This window comes from Vicia villosa, unplaced genomic scaffold, assembly GCF_029867415.1.
Source record: "Vicia villosa cultivar HV-30 ecotype Madison, WI unplaced genomic scaffold, Vvil1.0 ctg.003699F_1_1, whole genome shotgun sequence".
NCBI classification, from domain to species: Eukaryota; Viridiplantae; Streptophyta; class Magnoliopsida; order Fabales; family Fabaceae; genus Vicia; species Vicia villosa.
In genome coordinates, this window is record NW_026706274.1 from 27,318 (window position 1) to 44,731 (window position 17,414).

Below are 17,414 nucleotides of genomic sequence, written 5' to 3' on the forward strand. Positions count from 1 at the left end.
TTATTGGAACATATACTAGGGTTCCGTTAGATAGGGTTCCATTAGATAGGAAATGATTTGAGAAATATTGATAACTCTCGTATAGAGTACTAGAATGAAAAAATTCATTTGACACTGAACTCTTGGTTCTAAACCATCTCTCGTGATTAATCAACAATTCTAAATTATGTTCTAGGATATTCTTCCTAAACCAGCGTTTATTAAGATATTTCCAATAAAATTTTTTGGTTTGGGAAGTCAACAGTATCCTTGACATCTCTTCATCTGGAGAAAATTCTTGATGTGAAAACACAGATACGGTCCAATATTACTTTAAAAAAATTGATCAAAGTCCTCCGCATCGCGCGGGTCGTCTCAATCTAATATATTATAATATATGAGAAAACCACATATATTATTCAAAAATTGAACAATAAGCAAAATGAAGTTCTACACATACATGAACTTGGTTAGGTGCTACTGCACATTTTAGAAATAACCATGATCATAAGAACTCCTTCACCAACTTATCCACGTATTAAACACAATAAACTTGATAATTGTTGAAATATGTTTAAACATTGATTATTAAATCATTCCTTTAAAGATATGCATAAACTTTGCGAATTATTAATTAATTAGTTTAATAACAATCTTTACAGTAAGTTGTGAAAATACACAATAAAAGATACACACGTTTACAGAAACATAACAACCAAAAAAAACTCAAAAACTCTTAGTTCTAAACCATCTCTCGTGATTGTTCAACAATTAGAGACTGTGAAATTTGCTGCATCCGAAGCATCAATAACATGATAACCAGACCATGTGACTCGATTTGCAGTGCTTGAACCACCTCCTCTATTATCATATTCTGCATAATACAAAGTACTCAATGCAAAATCACCATCCCATATATGCCAACCAGAAGGATTTATGAAACTATCCATAGATGATTGCATAACTACCGTCCTTGAATAATTCTTCCATGGTCTCCCTAAATATGTTTCAACTGTTCCAACATTAGGAGCCAAATCATCTGCTGCTTTAATAGTTGCATTTTGTATAGAAGTTCCTGTGTTTTGATTTGGATCGGTTCGACCTTGCGCTGTGATGGTATTGAATTGTCCATTAAGAGGAAGACGAGGATAGATGTTACAGTTTTGTAAAACAACTGCAGCATTTCCAAATATGAAATCAACTGTTCCATAGATATCACATTCTCTATAGAATTGCCTCAAAGAATGTGTATATAGTGTGTCTTGATACCCTTCAAAGCTGCAACGGTAGAATGTGGACATGTCAGCCCCACTTCTCATTGCAACTGCTTGATGTTTTCCTGGTCCAGCCGTGTTGCGAAATGTTATATTAGCTCCCACAAACCCTTGACCTACCACAGCTGTAAATCCATATGAAGCATCAACTAAGTTAGTGAAATCTTTAATCTATAGATAATATATATAACATATGACATAATCTAGATTTTTCTTACCAAATGTGGCAGAATTGAATGTTGTGAAACCATCAACAACATTGTGATTTCCTGTGATAACTGTTTTGTTGATTCCTTCTCCAACCAGCATCAAGTACTTCTTCTTTTTGTCAATAGATACATACTCTTGATACACACCTTCAGTGATAAAAATGAGAAAGTATCCATCACTAGCAACTGTGTTATTCGGTGCAGCAGCAATTGCTTCATTGATAGTGCTAAAGTTTCCACTTCCATCTTGACTAACAACCACAATATCACTTACCACAACACTATTTTCATCTGTTTGAGTTTGAACTAGTTTTCGCCCATGGCGTCTAGCTGAATCATAAATAGCGTGTGCTTTATTTGACATCTTCAATGGTAACCGGCCATTTTTGAAATTCAAGTGTTTGCCGCTTTGTGGCCATGATGTTCTTATTTTTTTCTCTGGCATCCAACCTTTCAAGAACAAGGCTAGGGTTACACTATTAAGTTTTTTCTCATTAGAGAGTGATAACGATAAGTCGTTCTTCACTCTGTGATCAGAAGAAACTATAGTGTCTAGACCGTCCAAACATGTTTGTTGGTTAGTCAAAACTGCACTAAGAAACGTTTCGAAATCTTCTGCTTGAGAAGTTGGAAGAACATTACTATATGTATTTGTTGTGGCATAGGTGTTTGATAAGTATTCAAAACTTAGGCTAGCAAGGAATCGACAATCTTCGAGAGCGTGAATTGTGGATTGAGTCAAAGACGAGCTACCTTGAAGATATGAGTCCAATAAGTTGATGAACTTATGAGATTGTGACAACGATTTTTGAATAGAAATGCGACCGTAGTCATAGATGTTTCCATTTTGATTACCGATAACGGTTTTACAATAAGTAGGGTTTACAATAGAGTTGCAAATGGTTTCTGGTGGAACAGCATTTGCTATACACAATGAAACAAAGATCAAGAACATGGAAAGTAGATAGGAGAAATTCTTGAAAGCCATTATTTTTTGGATGAAGGAATGAAAGGTTGTTATAGCTAGATTGATGAATATGATGTGCATGGCTTGTAGGGTTTATATAGAAGATGAATATTTGTCTTTAGTGGATAGAGGGAAAGTCAACTAATAGTTAGAAGGAATTTGTCTTTGTATTTATCTTTGATTTTGATAATGGCTACTGTGAATACATTCACCCACCAACATTCTTTTGTGAAATATTTAATTTTAATAGGAATTAATTAGGAAGAACTTAAACATGCATCAAGTTCAATGTAATCGTTTAATAATATATAATGTGGGATTATATTTAGTTGTTTAGATTGGTATATAAGGTTAGTCTGGTACACGACTTATGATCTATATAAAATATTATAGTTTAGTTTTTGTCGATTGTGGGGTTGGTTCCCAACACACAAAAATACAAAATAAAAGATTTTCGACAAGATAACATAAACGTGGATGCATGCAATGAAGTGTATCTAATTAGAACTAAGACTAATAAGAGCTTCTTGTACTAGGTTTACTAAAATAATATTGGTGGTACCAATGATTAGTTTACAAAATTTTCAGTTCTTTTTTTAAATGTTAGACACTTTGAGAATGGTAAAATTCGCCAAAGTGTTGAGAAGATTTATCTGTAAAACTCATACTCGGCTTGATACATTATATAGGTTCTATAATTAAGAAAAATATGTAAACATCAAAGTTATGGAAATGGTGGGTCATGCGGGTGGTTAGTAGACCATCATAACCTTCTTTAAATTAAATCAAATGGTTTTGAATTACCATGACTCTTAATTGATTTTGATGGTAAGAGAAGAGGTAGAAGAAACACTATCTTAACTTTAAAGGTCGGAGACGTTTGGGTCACAGGGGTGTCCGATATTAGAAATGGAGTAGTCTGCGGCTCTCTTTCAGATGACGATAACCTTTTTTTGTTGCCTCCCATTAGTCTTCAGGAGTTAGATTGTGTAGTGTCTCAGTGTGATGGATACAAGAGTCTAAGTTCGGATCTAAATAATTTTGAGCAATTCTATTTGTGAGATATTGGATCGAACTCTACTATGGTCGAAGGGTAGCTTCTTGGTTCGACAGGATTAAGCTTGAAGTCGAAGGTTGTTCACATGCTTGTGTCGAAGATGCTAGGGTTGTGTTTACGGTGATTTCCAGTAAACAACCGCTAGTCCTCCAAACTATAAATATACTTTGGTTACTCGCAGGATCGACTAGATTGATCCTAGGACATAGTCAAATAGTTGTCTTTCGAAATAATTTGGCTCATATTTGTTGGTCTTTTGCTTCGAAACTTGGTTATAGTATGAACATGTAAACAACTTGCGAAATAAACTAACAAATAATGTACACAACTGAAACATAAACTGGTTATAAATGTAAGTAAAAACTTTGACGAAAAGATAAAGGAATGTAACTTTCAGAAACGTAAAGTACAGAAATGTAAAGTGCAATAATGTAAAGACTTATCGAAAAGAAAACTAGAATTGAAGGAAAAACTGGGCGAAAAGTAAAAGAAACTTAAAGACACTTTGATTCTGTAAATAGAAATACAAACATATTAAAAGTGTGGTGTCATACGTACATTTCTCAGCAAACTCTTTCTCTTAACACTTGATACTTGAGTGATTTGTGAGTGATTTGTATAAAATGAGCACACTGGATCCTGATACTAAGACCCTTATTTATACTAATTCCACCCTAACGGTCCTACGCTAACCAAATGCCACGTTGTTCACATGCATGCGTTTCGAATCCCTGGGGCGCCATCTGTCCTTGTTCGGTTATACAGAATATTTCGAAATTCAAATCCTCCCGCCTGAATTCCCTTTCGATACGCGGCAACGTGATCTTTAGTGAGAATGCAACGAAATACGCTAAGCTTCAGTACTCTTTGTATTTCAAAAAACGCTTAAGTCTCAAAGACAATCTATCTCGGTTCAGCTTCGATTTCAATCATCTTCATCATAAATAACATCTTCAGAAATGGCCTTTAAAAACAATTTATTCTCAAGAATGGCCATCGAAAGCCATCTTCTTCTTCGAACTCTAATTCTTCAAGAAGCATATCCTTCAATCGAAATCTCCAGCTAACAAATTTCCTCCAATAAAAGCCTGTTTTGACAAACAAGAGAAATAGGCGTTTCTTGTCATGATGAGATTTCGTTTTACTCATATTTTTTTTAGAGTTCCAAGACATCTGACTAACGTCATAATCATTTATGACTTATCTTTCAAAACGTCTTGTCATTTTCAAACACGCCTCTTCAAAACATGCGTTCCCACGCTTTGTCATTACATGTGATCATTTCTCCTAGATACTAGGAGTAAGGCTAACAACTGTTCGACCGCCGTTAGATTAAATCATCTATTGCCGCGTGTCCTTTTGACCTTTATTCAAAAATATTTGAAAAGCTCTTACTAAACCTTTAAATACTTAAGCCTTAGCCTTCAAGGTTTTCTCCTTACTACACGACTTTCTTCTCCATCCTTCTGAAACTAAACACACAAAAACCCTTTTTAGGTTTCAAACTAAATTCTTGAAGCAATCTCATCCATGGCGTCTTCCACCATCCAAATCCCCACATCGGAGACTTCAAATGCGCTTCAACCTGTTCAACAGTTTCAGCATCCTACACAGGTGGGTAACCAGCAATACATTCCATACCCAAATTTAGCAGAAACTTGCGCTATTTACGCTTCTCAGGTAATCATCCCTTTTGTTCTTTCAGGAAAAACTCACGCTTTTATGGGTCCTTTACCTGGAGATAGTAGTTCTTCTCTAGGTAAGTTTTTTCCTACTTATTATAAGACTAGGCCCTTAGTTAGCAAGAACCAAATAGACAAAGAGGGTAACCTAGTCTTAACTGAAACCACCAATACGGGTGATGTTTCGACTGAAGCCGCCGCGGTTCTAAAGAAAATTAGGTTAAATTATATGACCAACTTTCTCAAAGTGTTTAGATCAATCCCTTTGGCAAAGGATCCTAAACTTTACTATGCTTGGTTAGCTAAAGCAGAAACCAAAAAGGATTCATTCTGGAAAGACTTAGGGATTTATGATCTGATCCAATTGTCTAAGACAGGCTTAGAATACAACCAAGCTATGTTAGTAGCATCTGCATATTTTTGGGATGCTTCTCACAACACCTTTCATCTTCCTTGCGGAATGATTACCCCAACCCTTTTCGACATAGCCGCTATCACAGGGCTTCGACCAACAGGGGAAGTTATCGATCCCAACTACATGGATACTGATACTATTCAATTTAATGAAATCAAAGCCACTTATACTCCATTCATCCTAATACACCATGACACTTCGACTGATGAAGTAACAGATGAAGAGCATATTGCATTCCTGGCACTTTGGCTCTCAAGATGCGTTTTTTGTTCTAGATCCCTCCAAGTGGCAAAGAGGTACCTTTGTATGGCTAACTAGATAAATGCTGGAATGAAACTGAATTTAAGCCAGCTAATTTTAGGGTACCTTTATGAAAATCTTGGCGAAGCAACAGACCTCGTCAAAGATTACAAAACTAGATCTCTTCTCTTCGCTGGACCCTTCTGGTTACTACAGGTGTGGCTCAATGCCACCTTCGAAGCGTACCTCCCACGCAAAGGAATTGTGGATGAAGAAGATATGGCCATACGAAATCGAACAGTCGAAGGGACTAGACTAGCCCACCTAACTCCCAAAGAAGAACCAGGAAAGCTTCGTGAGACTTTCCGAGCGTACATGATGATGTTCGCTAAACGTTACCACTTCAGTCCTTCTATGGCTCCATTTGTGAAAAGAGAGGTGGGTCCTGAATGGTTCACACGAGAATTCCTTGCAACTTCTCCAGATCAACAAGCTGAATCCATGGTTATCTGGGAGGCTTTTTTGACGCCTAAACTGTTGTATCATCGACCACGATCTCCGGAGAGCCACTGTTGTCTTCTTTGTTACCAACCTAACCTCGTATCAAGACAATTTGGGTTGGTTCAACTCAAACCAAAATGTATGTATGAAAAGAGAAGTCATATGTGTCTGCACACTATGCATTCAGCTGAAGAAGACTATGAGTCTAAGATTTCTAAATATGTTGGCATCACGACCCTCTCTCCCATTTCCTTCGAACCTGCCTTCTATTCTACCATAGATTTTCATCAGTGGTGGACAGAATATTATAACAAGCAAATCTTCGATCCGGATAATCTTTTGCAAGAACTAACTGAAGCTTTTGCTGATGTGCAGGCGAACTTTAAGAAAGGTACTTCAACTCATATTAGATAAATTCAAGCCTTTCAAAAATTCTTTGAAACTATCTACAGGCCTGATGATCTTAGTCAGACCGTTCGTGAAGCTGCGGTCACTTTGCATGAAAAATTTTCCATAAAACTGGATAAGCTGAAATTGCCCACGTATGTTCGACCTGAGAAATGTTATGAAGTGGCTTTCAAGCTCTATCCTCCAAAATTCCCTCCACTACCTAGTGCTGATTTTGGTGTGGCTCTAAGTCCCCTTTTTCCAGACTGGTTTGCGTGTGGGAATGTCCCAAAAATCTTCTGCGAACAATCCAAAAAACGCGCTGAACGAGTGGTTCCGACTAAGCATACCTTGGATAATTTCAAAGGACATCTTCATATAGGCCTCGAGCACATTCGTGTTCTGACTCCAATACCTGAAGGTTGGGGCTTGGATAATCTTTCGATTACAACCTTTTGTTTGTCTGTTTACTAATTTTGCTTTATTCACAGCTCTAGGTCGAAAGCGAGTCATCAAAGAGGCAGCTACACAAAAGGACGCTGATGCTTCGAGAAGCAGCAAAGCAAGTGGAGATGACTCTATTAACACTGGCAAGAAACCAATGCTATACACTTTCACACTCTCACTTGTGCTTGTATTCTGGACATTACTAAATTTCCTTATTGTGAATATTTTCAGAGTTCGAAACCCCCACCAACTCCAAAAAGGAAACCTTCAAATACTAGTGCTTCAGATGATGAGGATAGATCTCCTCCTCATACTAGACAAGCCGCGAAGAAAAGACAGAAGGCCATCATTTCTTCAGTTAAAGGCAAAGGATCTGGACCTCAAAACTCACATCATCAAGTGATAAAGTACTGTCTGATGAACAACTATTGAAGACCACTGGTAATTCCCCAGTTGTCGAAAGTCATAACTCGAGCCCGGATAACATCCCACCTAAGGTATCGAATCTTGGACTTTAACAATCCAATATGCCTAACTTTTCATGATAAATTTACATTTTACCTTGTATTTGTAGGACGATGCAGGCACAACTACTTCTGACCTCAAAGCTTCAACTCTCAACATTGACCTTGATAATCCCCAAGGTATACCTTTATAGGCCTTGAATCTATCAATACTTTTTTCGTAGCTTTTATCTTAATGTATTTTTGTAACAGGTGTTCCTCAACAAAAATCTCCCAGTCTTTCTCCAGTTCTCGAGGATAATGAACCTAGCGCAAAAGCTGCTTCCCCTGAGCATAATGAAGATACTCATTTGAATGATGGATCCCCCGTTATTAATCAAGACGAAGATATGGAGGATCCTCCTCAATGTTCTAACACTGGTGAGGCATCTGAGCAATCTACCAGAAATAAGGACACTAACTTTGGGAATGAAGCTATGAACGAAGTCTCTAGTTTACATAAATCAAGCAATGTTGAAACTTCCACCTTTGGTACTATTGTTGCTCCTGCAACCACTTCAACCAAAACTTCTTCTGAACTCACTCCAGCTGAATTAGAGAAACTCAAAAACACTGATCCTGTAAGCTTCCTCAAGGCTATGATGAATGCTAAAAGTGTTTCACCCATAATGGTTGAGACTTCTTCGAACATCTTGGTGGAAAGTGGTACGGGAAATGATACTCCAAAACTCCTTCGCCAGATAAAGAAAAAGTTCTTTGAGACTAACCTTATCAAAGTTATGAGCAAATACTCCACCACCTGCTTTGGTTTGAGTAATCTTTTAAAGATGGTAGATCTACTCCAAGTCTCCGACGAAGCCTCACAAGTGATTGTTTTGCTAAGTTCCTAGATTGATCAGCTTCAAGCTGATAATCTTCGAAAGCGAGAGGTTGACCAAAAACTCAACACGAAAGTAACTTCTCATAGCTCTTCGTGGAAAGCTGCTAACGAATCAACTACCAAAGCTGGTGCCCTTGAGCTTGAGCGTGCGAAACTCAAAAAGGAGTACGACACTTGCGGAGCGAATATCAAATCTTGGGAAGAAGAAATTGATCGCCTCCAAGAGAAAGTGAAAGCTGCCAAGTCTCGCCAGGAAGAAATCAAGCAGTCAAAGCAAAAAGAATTACATGAAATGGTACAAGCGGGGATTCAACATATCGAAACGGCGCAAAAATTAGTGCCAGAAATCGAAGAGTTGAAGAAGCAACAGGCCACAATCGAACGCCTCTTGTCTTTATGGCCCTCTCAATATTCCACAATGAAGAACAATCTCCCTGCAGATTTAACTTAATCATAATAGTCTTTGTAATGTTTTTTCCATTTTGTGCTTGTCCTGCATTTTGTAATCGACCTGGCTAATGAATATACATATATTATTTGTCTCTTAATTATACATATATTCTACCATGCAATGTCACAAATAATATTTTAACAATTTAAATTGTCAAAACCTATTTTTGAGCCATCATGATGACCTCGATAGCTTATACACGTGACATGATCACTCTTTCGCAGCCACTTAGTTTTTGACTTGACGTTTCCACTCCACTAGCCGTAACAGTCAGTTAATCATGACATCACTTTTCCAAAACGTCTAATTAAGACGTGCGTGTATTAGTTTCTAACATGATTACACTTCAACTTCCAAGACTAGAAACAGCGGACTCCATATCTTTCCTCGGGGATCCCACACGTGGTCCAATCAAATTTCAAAGCGTAATCACTCTTCAAGTCAAACATCTTCTATATAAACCTTATCATTTCTATTATCTCTTCATCCGCTTCCATATTTTCATCAAGGTTTTTTCTTTCTTATACTTCTTTCTTGCAACGATGACACCTCTAACTTATAACAACATTATCTCTGCCATCAAAAAAGAATTCAAACCATCTGCTAAAGAATTCCAACACAATGACATTGATGTTGATGAACTCTTTGCCACCCAGAACTTGCAGGTTTATCTGGGAATCTTAGAAGTGTCTGTTTACCCAAACATGCTGGCGGATTTCTGGATGTTTGCATCCATCCATATGGACTCAGAGGGGAAAACCACCATCGTTTCCCGAGTCCACGGGTCTCGCATTGTCATCTCTCCAACACTCATCTCTGAAGTGATGAGATGTGAAAACTATGGTCTTGTTTTTGACAACTCTTTTGCTATGAGCACTTCTGACGTTTTAGCGAGTACTTTCGCTAATGACCCCTTCAACGCGCTCCTTTGTAGGATCTCTCATCAATTCCTGGTGGGTAACTTTCGCCCATGAAAGGAAGATGAGGAAAGCATCATGGTGGAGGACCTGGATTTCATGCTCTGTGCTCTCCAGAAAAAGAAGATCAACATACCACTTATGATTTTCAAACATCTCACCGAAGTCGTTGCTGCCTCTCGCCAAGGCAAACCCTCTTGTCTTCCTTATGGAAGATTGCTATCCCATATGTTTGTCAAACAAGGGATCGTAATTAAACTGCGCAGGGAAGGATCCCTTGACCCATTCGAGGCGGAAAGCTTACCCTTGCCAAGCTTAGAGGGTTTGCAGCAAAGGGTCAAATGAAGGGTGTTGGAGGCATTGTTGGAGGCATTGTGGGTCTTTGTTTTTATCTTGCTATCCATAATTTTTAATACTTCTTTTAGTAGTAACTTTTTTTTTTGTAATTTTGGTTTGCATAAAATGCAACCATCTTGACCGGGTGTACCCTTAATCCTTTAACATAATGGAATATATTTTGACATCGTTTGTTTTCTTACTTTATATTATTTAACTTGCATGAAGATAAAGCCATTTTGGCGAAATGTTTTACCATTTTGGCCCACGACATCTAAGTTTAATGCTTACGTTTTTGCAATCTTTACTTCGTGCATAACTGGCTTGTATCTTTTCAGATACTTCCCATTCACTCTTAAGATCCTACGATCTTCTGCCAGCTCTTCTATCTCGTAAGCATTATTTGAGAATACTTTTAAGATTCGAAAAGGGCCTTCCCAGTGTGGGGACCATTTTCCTAAAGCTTGGTTCTTTCGATCTATAGGCAAAATAACTTTCCAAACTAAATCATTGTTAATAAATGTTTTACCTTTCACCTTTTTGTTATATGCTCTTGACACCCTTTATTTTTGCCTTTTTATCATTTCCAATGCTCGAAGTCTGTCTTCGTCCAGATCAACTAACTCATTCATCATCATTTCCCAATATATATTTGGGGGAATTTCTTCTTGTCTCTGAATCCTGACTGATTGCAAGTATATTTCGACTGGAAGTACTGCATCGTGTTCGAACGTCAATTGGAAAGGTGTAGTATTGGTAGCTTCTTTTGGTGATGTTCGACAAGCCCAAAGTGCCTGGTCCAAGGTCTTATGCCAATTCTTAGGTTTCTTCCCTACATGTTTCTTTATCATACCAATTATCACTTTATTGGATGCTTCGACCTGTCCGTTTGCTTGAGCATAATAAGATGTAGAAGTGAACAACTTGAATCCCATCTCTTTCGCAAACTCTTGCATCTTTCGACCAGTAAACACTGATCCCTGGTCTGTGGTTATGCTTTCTGGGATTCCAAATCTATACAATATATGTTTTTGAATAAACTCAATCACAACCTCTTGGTCTACATTGGCTAGTGGTATTGCTTCAACCCACTTTGTGAAATAGTCTATTCCTACTAATATATATCTCTGGCCTTTGGATGATGTGGGACGGATTTCTCCAATTAAGTCTAATGCCCAACCTCTGAAAGGCCATGGTTTTATGATTGAACTCAGTTCGTTTGCAGGTGCATGTTGAATACTTGCGTGTTCTTGACATTCCTGACAACCCTTGGCGAACTCTATGCAATCTTTTAACATAGTCGGCCAATACATTCCGTAACGAAACAAAATCCATTTCATTTTGTGCCCCGCTTGATGAGCACCACATGCCACACTGTTCACATTCGAGAGTGCCAAGTACGCTTCAGCTTCGCCCAAGCATTTTAGTAAGACTCCCTCAGGGGTTTTCTTAAACAATTCATTTCCCATCAAGAAGTATGATAAGGCTCTATATTTCACCTTTCTACCTGTATCTGTCGAAGGATCCCTCAAGTAGTTTACAATTGGACTCCTGCAATTCGTACCTGCTAAGGAATCTATATTTAATACTTCGAATTCCTCTTTGTTGGCGAAACCTAATTGTGAATTCTCCAGATCACTTGGAGACAATTTGGTGGCCATTGCTTTGCCTCTTACCTCGATCAATTCTTCTAATTTTTCCTTTGATACTTTGTATCATGAGGCTAACTGTGCCAAATCATTTGCTTCTTGATTGTTTACCCTTGAGACGTGTTTTAAATCCACATATTCAAATTTTTTAAGCAACCTATTTGCTATGATAAAATACATGATCAAATTCTCTTTGATACATTTGTATTCTTTTGTCAGTTGCTTTATCACTAATTCTGAGTCTCCTTTAATTTCGACTCTAGTTGCCCCCAATTCCAACAAGGCCTCAAGTCCAGCAATTAATGCTTCATACTCAGCTTCGTTATTGGAGCATAGAGGGCCTTCAATTTTATACTTGAGCTTTATTGGAATTCCATCAGGAGAAATTATAAGAATATCAACACCACTTCCCTTTTTATGTGTTGAACCATCGAAGTACAACTTCCAAGGCTTCAAATCTACATATTATTGAGGATTTTCAACCACTGCATGATCCACAATGAAATCTGACACAATTAGCCCCTTCATTGCCTTAAGAGGTTGAAAGATTAGAGAGTACTCAGTAAGGGCTAAAGCCCATTTGCCAATTCGACTATGCAATATTAGTTTGGATAGCATGTGTTTAATAACATCAAAGTGAGATGAAACGTAAACATCAATTAGCTTTATATGATACTTGATTTTTATACAAAAGAAATATAGACAAAAGGCAAAGTTTTTCTATCGCGCTATACCTAGTCTCTGCATCATTGAGTACTCTACTTAAGTAATAAATGGCTCTTTCGATGCCATTTTCATCTTCTTGTGCTAACATGCTACCTATTGTATTATCTGAAGCTAAGATATACAGGCACATGTGTTTCTTCCCATTTGAGGGGGGACAAGATGGGTGGGTGCATCAAATATTGCTTGATCTTTTCAAAAGCTTCTTGATGTTCAGCGTGCCATTCAAACCTTCCTTGCTTCAGGCGAAGTAAGGGGGAGAAAGCTTGCGTACGCCCACTCAAATTGGAGATAAATCTTCTTAAAAAGTTTATCTTTCCTAATAGCGACTGCAATTCTTTCTTCGTGGATGGAGGCTTTGTTTCCATGATAGCCTTCGTTTTATTCTGATTAATTTCTATTCCCTTTTTATGGACTACGAAGCCCAAGAAATCTCCAGCCTGCACAAAGAAAGCACAGTTAAGGGGATTCATCTTTAAGCCATGTTTTCTCATTCTTTCGAATGATTGGTTGAGATGATCAAGATGACTGTCATCTGAAACAGATTTTATAACAATATCATCTATGTACACCTGCATGAATGTTTCTATAAAATCATGAAATATAAAATTCATTGCTCTTTGATAAGTTGCCCCAGCATTCTTCAAGCCAAAAGACATAACGACCCATTCATAGGTACCTATTGCCCCAGGACAACGAAAAGCTGTTTTGGACACATCTTCTTCTGCAATGAAAATTTGATTGTATCCTGAATATCCATCTAGCATACTTAAATATTCGAAGCCTGCGGCTGAGTCTACTAACATTTCTGCCATAGGCATAGGATATTCGTCTTTAGGGGTCGCTGCATTTAGATCACGAAAATCTATACATACCCTTAAAGAACCATTCTTTTTAATAACACGTACAATATTAGCAATCCATTCGACATACCTCGTAGTCCTAATGAATTTGAAACAAAGGAGTCTTTCGACCCTTCTTTTATGGGCAACTGCAGTTCGACCAAATCTCTCCCTAAACCAGGCATCTCATCATAGTCCCAGGCGAAACAATCTTTATTTTCCTTTAGTAGCGCAATGACTTTTGACTTTAGGGCTGGCTCTAACTTTGCACTAATGTATGTCACCCTTTTTCGACTCTCGTCTCCAAGAATTACTTCTTCGAGTGGGTCTTGAGCTAACATCTTTATATTTGACACCATTGGATCTTTTTCAAACCCCAAAGGTTCTTCATCATAGATTGCGTCTAATCTTTGGCTTGTTCTTTTCTTGAAACCTGTTCGTCATGAATTTCATCGTCAGGTGGTTGTGGGATAAAGTGTATCCCAGGGCCTGGTACTTCTGATTCTTTGTGTATGGCTTCGACAACCATGTTTGCTAGTTCGGCTTTAAGAGCCGCTTTTCTTTTATTTTCGGCTATGTAAGCCAAAATCTTTTCGAAGAAAGATGACTCAGGCATAATCAACATATTTGTCCCAGCCAGTTGGCTGTATCCCTGGTAATCCTTCGACGGGTTCTGTGTCATCTGGACCATCCATTATTTCTCTGTTCCACTGGAATTCGTTTGGGTGTAAGGATAGATAATACATAGCATTTTTATTTGGAGCGTATATATCTTCTGCTGCATTGCATGGCCCTATACTGGCTAAGTTTCTGTCGAAACTAGTTTTATTGACTTGATTGACTTCAGCCATATAGTAACTTTGATCTCCTTCTATGTTTTCCACTATACCATCTTCTCTCCAGATAGTTAGCCTCTGATGCATTGTCGAAGGTACTGCAGCAACCCCATGGATCCATTCTCTTCCCAACAAAAGGTTATAATTTGCCTTTGCTGGTATAACCATGAACATAGTTGGCCTTGTTACCGAACCCACAGTTAAGTTCACTTGGATCACTCCCAAGGTATGTCCTATTTTTCCTTCATAGTTGGACAAAACCATATTACGAGGCCTTATATCAGTGTCGAACATACCAATCCTTTTTAGCATGTATTGGGACATTAGATTTACTGCTGCCCCTCCATCAACTAGGACCTTGTTAATGCCCACATTTTCAATTTTTGCTCTTATATAAAGGGGTTTCAAATGATTCCCCATACCTTGGTCAGGTCTTTCGAAAAATGCATTCTGCTCTTCAACAGCCCCATTATTCAACACATAGTAACACACAGGTCTGTGTTTCGCCATTTCTTCTGTGTCAGCTTCCTCACAGTCTTCAACCTCCGTCTCTTGGTAAAATTCATGAGGAAGAACAGACACCACATTGCAGTTGAAGTTTATGGATGACACTCCGTCTGAATCGAAATCATTAGTCATCCTATCATCTTCTTTCCAAGGACTAGACTGCATCTTTTCTTCTTCTTTCTCATTTTCAGAACTGAATAACTTGCGTTCTACCGGAGGTTTGCTTGACCTTGCCCCCTGCATTGGGACTTTGGTGCTGCTGGATTCTCCAACCTCCTTCGCCTTGTATTCTTTCTGGGCTTTATTCATTCTTTGGTGTCTTCTCCATTGAAATCTGGACATTGGGTTCCTTCCTTTGTGATTCTCCAGTCTGTACGTCTCTCGATTTGATGCCTGAAACTTCTTTCTATAAGCCATTTCAGTTCGTCCACCTTGGTCCCAACTTCGCCACTTATTATTTCCAGCGCCAGCTTGTGTCCATCTATCCATGGGTACTTCTGCAGGGAGTTTGAATGTCACTCTGCGAGCCTTGGGATAAGGGCTATCAGGCCTTCTTGATGGTGTTCGATTATCGAACACATACATGCTGGGGCTGAGTCCCTGAATCTCCCAACCAGTAGAGAATAATATTCTTTCGAATGACTTCGCCATCAGGTTATCATAAACTACCCCACATCTAGGACACATAACTATCTTTGTCTTAGCCTTGTGACATCGGACCAAGAAACTCACCAAGCTTTCTTCTAGCCTTGGGTATACCTTCAGCAACTGGTTTCCTTGCCTCCAGTGCCCCTGCATCTTGTTTTGTTGGGCCCTTTCATAGTTAGCTTGGACCCTTCGATTCAACATAATCGAGCACCTTGGACACATTAGCATTCGTCCAGCATTTTTCTCGTGACACCTCTAGAGATAATCTTTCAAGCTTTCACTTACCCGTGAATTCCCATAGTTTCTTTCCTTCTGCAGAAACTTCTCTAGTTCCTCTATTTCAGATAAAGGTTGCCCAACATTCACCATATTGACGTCTGCTGGGGGAACTTCAGAAATCCTTATCTGTTGGAGTTTCACTCTGAGGTCTTCAGTGGCCTCGCTAGTTTTTTCTTTAAGATCTTTAGTGACTTCTATCTCGAATGATTCTTCAAGATCAGTATTGAAGGTTACATTGTTGTTTAGGCCCTCATTAGCCTGCTTTCCTGTTGAAATCATCTCCTATTCAGCAATGTCAGCTTCAAACACATCCACCATATTGATGTCGGCTGGTTCAACGTAGTTCGTGTCAGCGACATTCAGGGAATCAGCATCGACCTTCATGTGATTCTTTCCCTTATCAGCAAACTTCAAACGTCCATCTTTGATAGCATTTTGAATTAGATCCCTGAAAAGAAAGCACTGTGAGGTTTTATGGCCTAAAAAACCATGATATTTGCAAAAACCTCGTTTCTTCCGCTGTTCCAATGGAGGAACTTTAGAATTTGGAGGCACTATCATTTGGCCATCTTTTACTAGTAAATCAAATATTTTGTCACATTTAGTGACGTCAAAAGTGTAAGTTTTCTTTGGAAATTTATCACTCTTGTCATTCTCGACAGGATTTTTTCCATTCGAAGGGGTGAGCAATTTACAAGAGTAAGGGGGTGCTTCTTTTAATTCGGCTAAATCTATTTCGACCTCTTTGTCGCGGGGAAAAATCGTTGTCTTTTCTAAATGAGACACCTGATGCCTTCTTTGGGCTCGAGTGCTCAAAAAAATGATTTTTCTTTTGTACGGACCAAACTTTTTATTGTTTCCAAAAGAGGAAAAGGAAAAAAGTTGCAATAACCTTAAAAGTGGGGAGAGATCTTGAGTAAGAGGGTTGGTTATACGAAGGGAAGGTATTAGCACCCAACGTATCTATAGTACTCTATAGGTTTCTTTGTTTTGTTTTATTCCATTCTTGTTGTGGTGGAGGTTCTTGTGAGAAAGAGGTGGGACCTAAGGTGTTTGTTTGATTATGCTCGCAAAGATCATCGCGATCCTCTGCATACATATCCCCTAGAGGGAATCAGAGCATCTGTAGCTCGGGGTCTAAGGGTGCTAAGGTTTGAATGGTTTTTTTTGTTTTGTTTTGCTCGCCAAGGATCGACCTTGTGCCTACGTATTCTCAAAGGGATGTTGAGAAAGTCAGAGCAATCGTAGTTCCCACTTATGCTAGTGGAAGCAAAGGAAAAGAGACAAATGTCGTCTAAATGCTAGATGTATCTAATCTATATCATCACATACATCTGTTTGTTTTTTGTTTGAAAATCTTTTCATTATAAGCCCGGGGCCATGCCACTTAGGGTGCTTAGAATGATAAAGATGTTTTTGTTTAACCAGCCTTGTGGCAAAAGTTTCAATGAAGTCAGCCTTGTGACAAAAACTTTGATTAATCAGCCAGCCTTGTGGCAAAAGTTTCAATGAAGTCAGCCTTGTGACAAAAACTTTGATTAATCATCCAGTACGGTGGTAAAACAGTTTGATTGATTAGCCAGCCTCGTGGCAAAAAAGTTTGATTTTGATTGATTGATTGTTTGTGATGATATAGAAGAGATACTCCTAGCATAGAGATGAAAAATGTCTAATCTCCTAGGGTATTTGATTTGGATATTGGGGATGCTTATAAGAAGCCCGTG

The 17,414-nt window shown here is 38.4% G+C and overlaps 1 protein-coding gene across 1 annotated transcript; it reads right to left on the reverse strand.

Annotated features, from left to right (window-relative positions):
• Positions 1-647: 647 nt before the first annotated feature.
• Positions 648-2,689, reverse strand: LOC131641367 (probable pectinesterase/pectinesterase inhibitor 20). Its single transcript, XM_058911675.1, has 2 exons — positions 1,472-2,689; positions 648-1,378 (listed from the first exon to the last, which is right to left on the reverse strand). Exons 1-2 carry the CDS (start codon positions 2,508-2,510, stop codon positions 744-746), a joined length of 1,674 nt encoding a protein of 557 aa, XP_058767658.1. The 5' UTR covers positions 2,511-2,689; the 3' UTR covers positions 648-743.
• Positions 2,690-17,414: the final 14,725 nt, after the last annotated feature.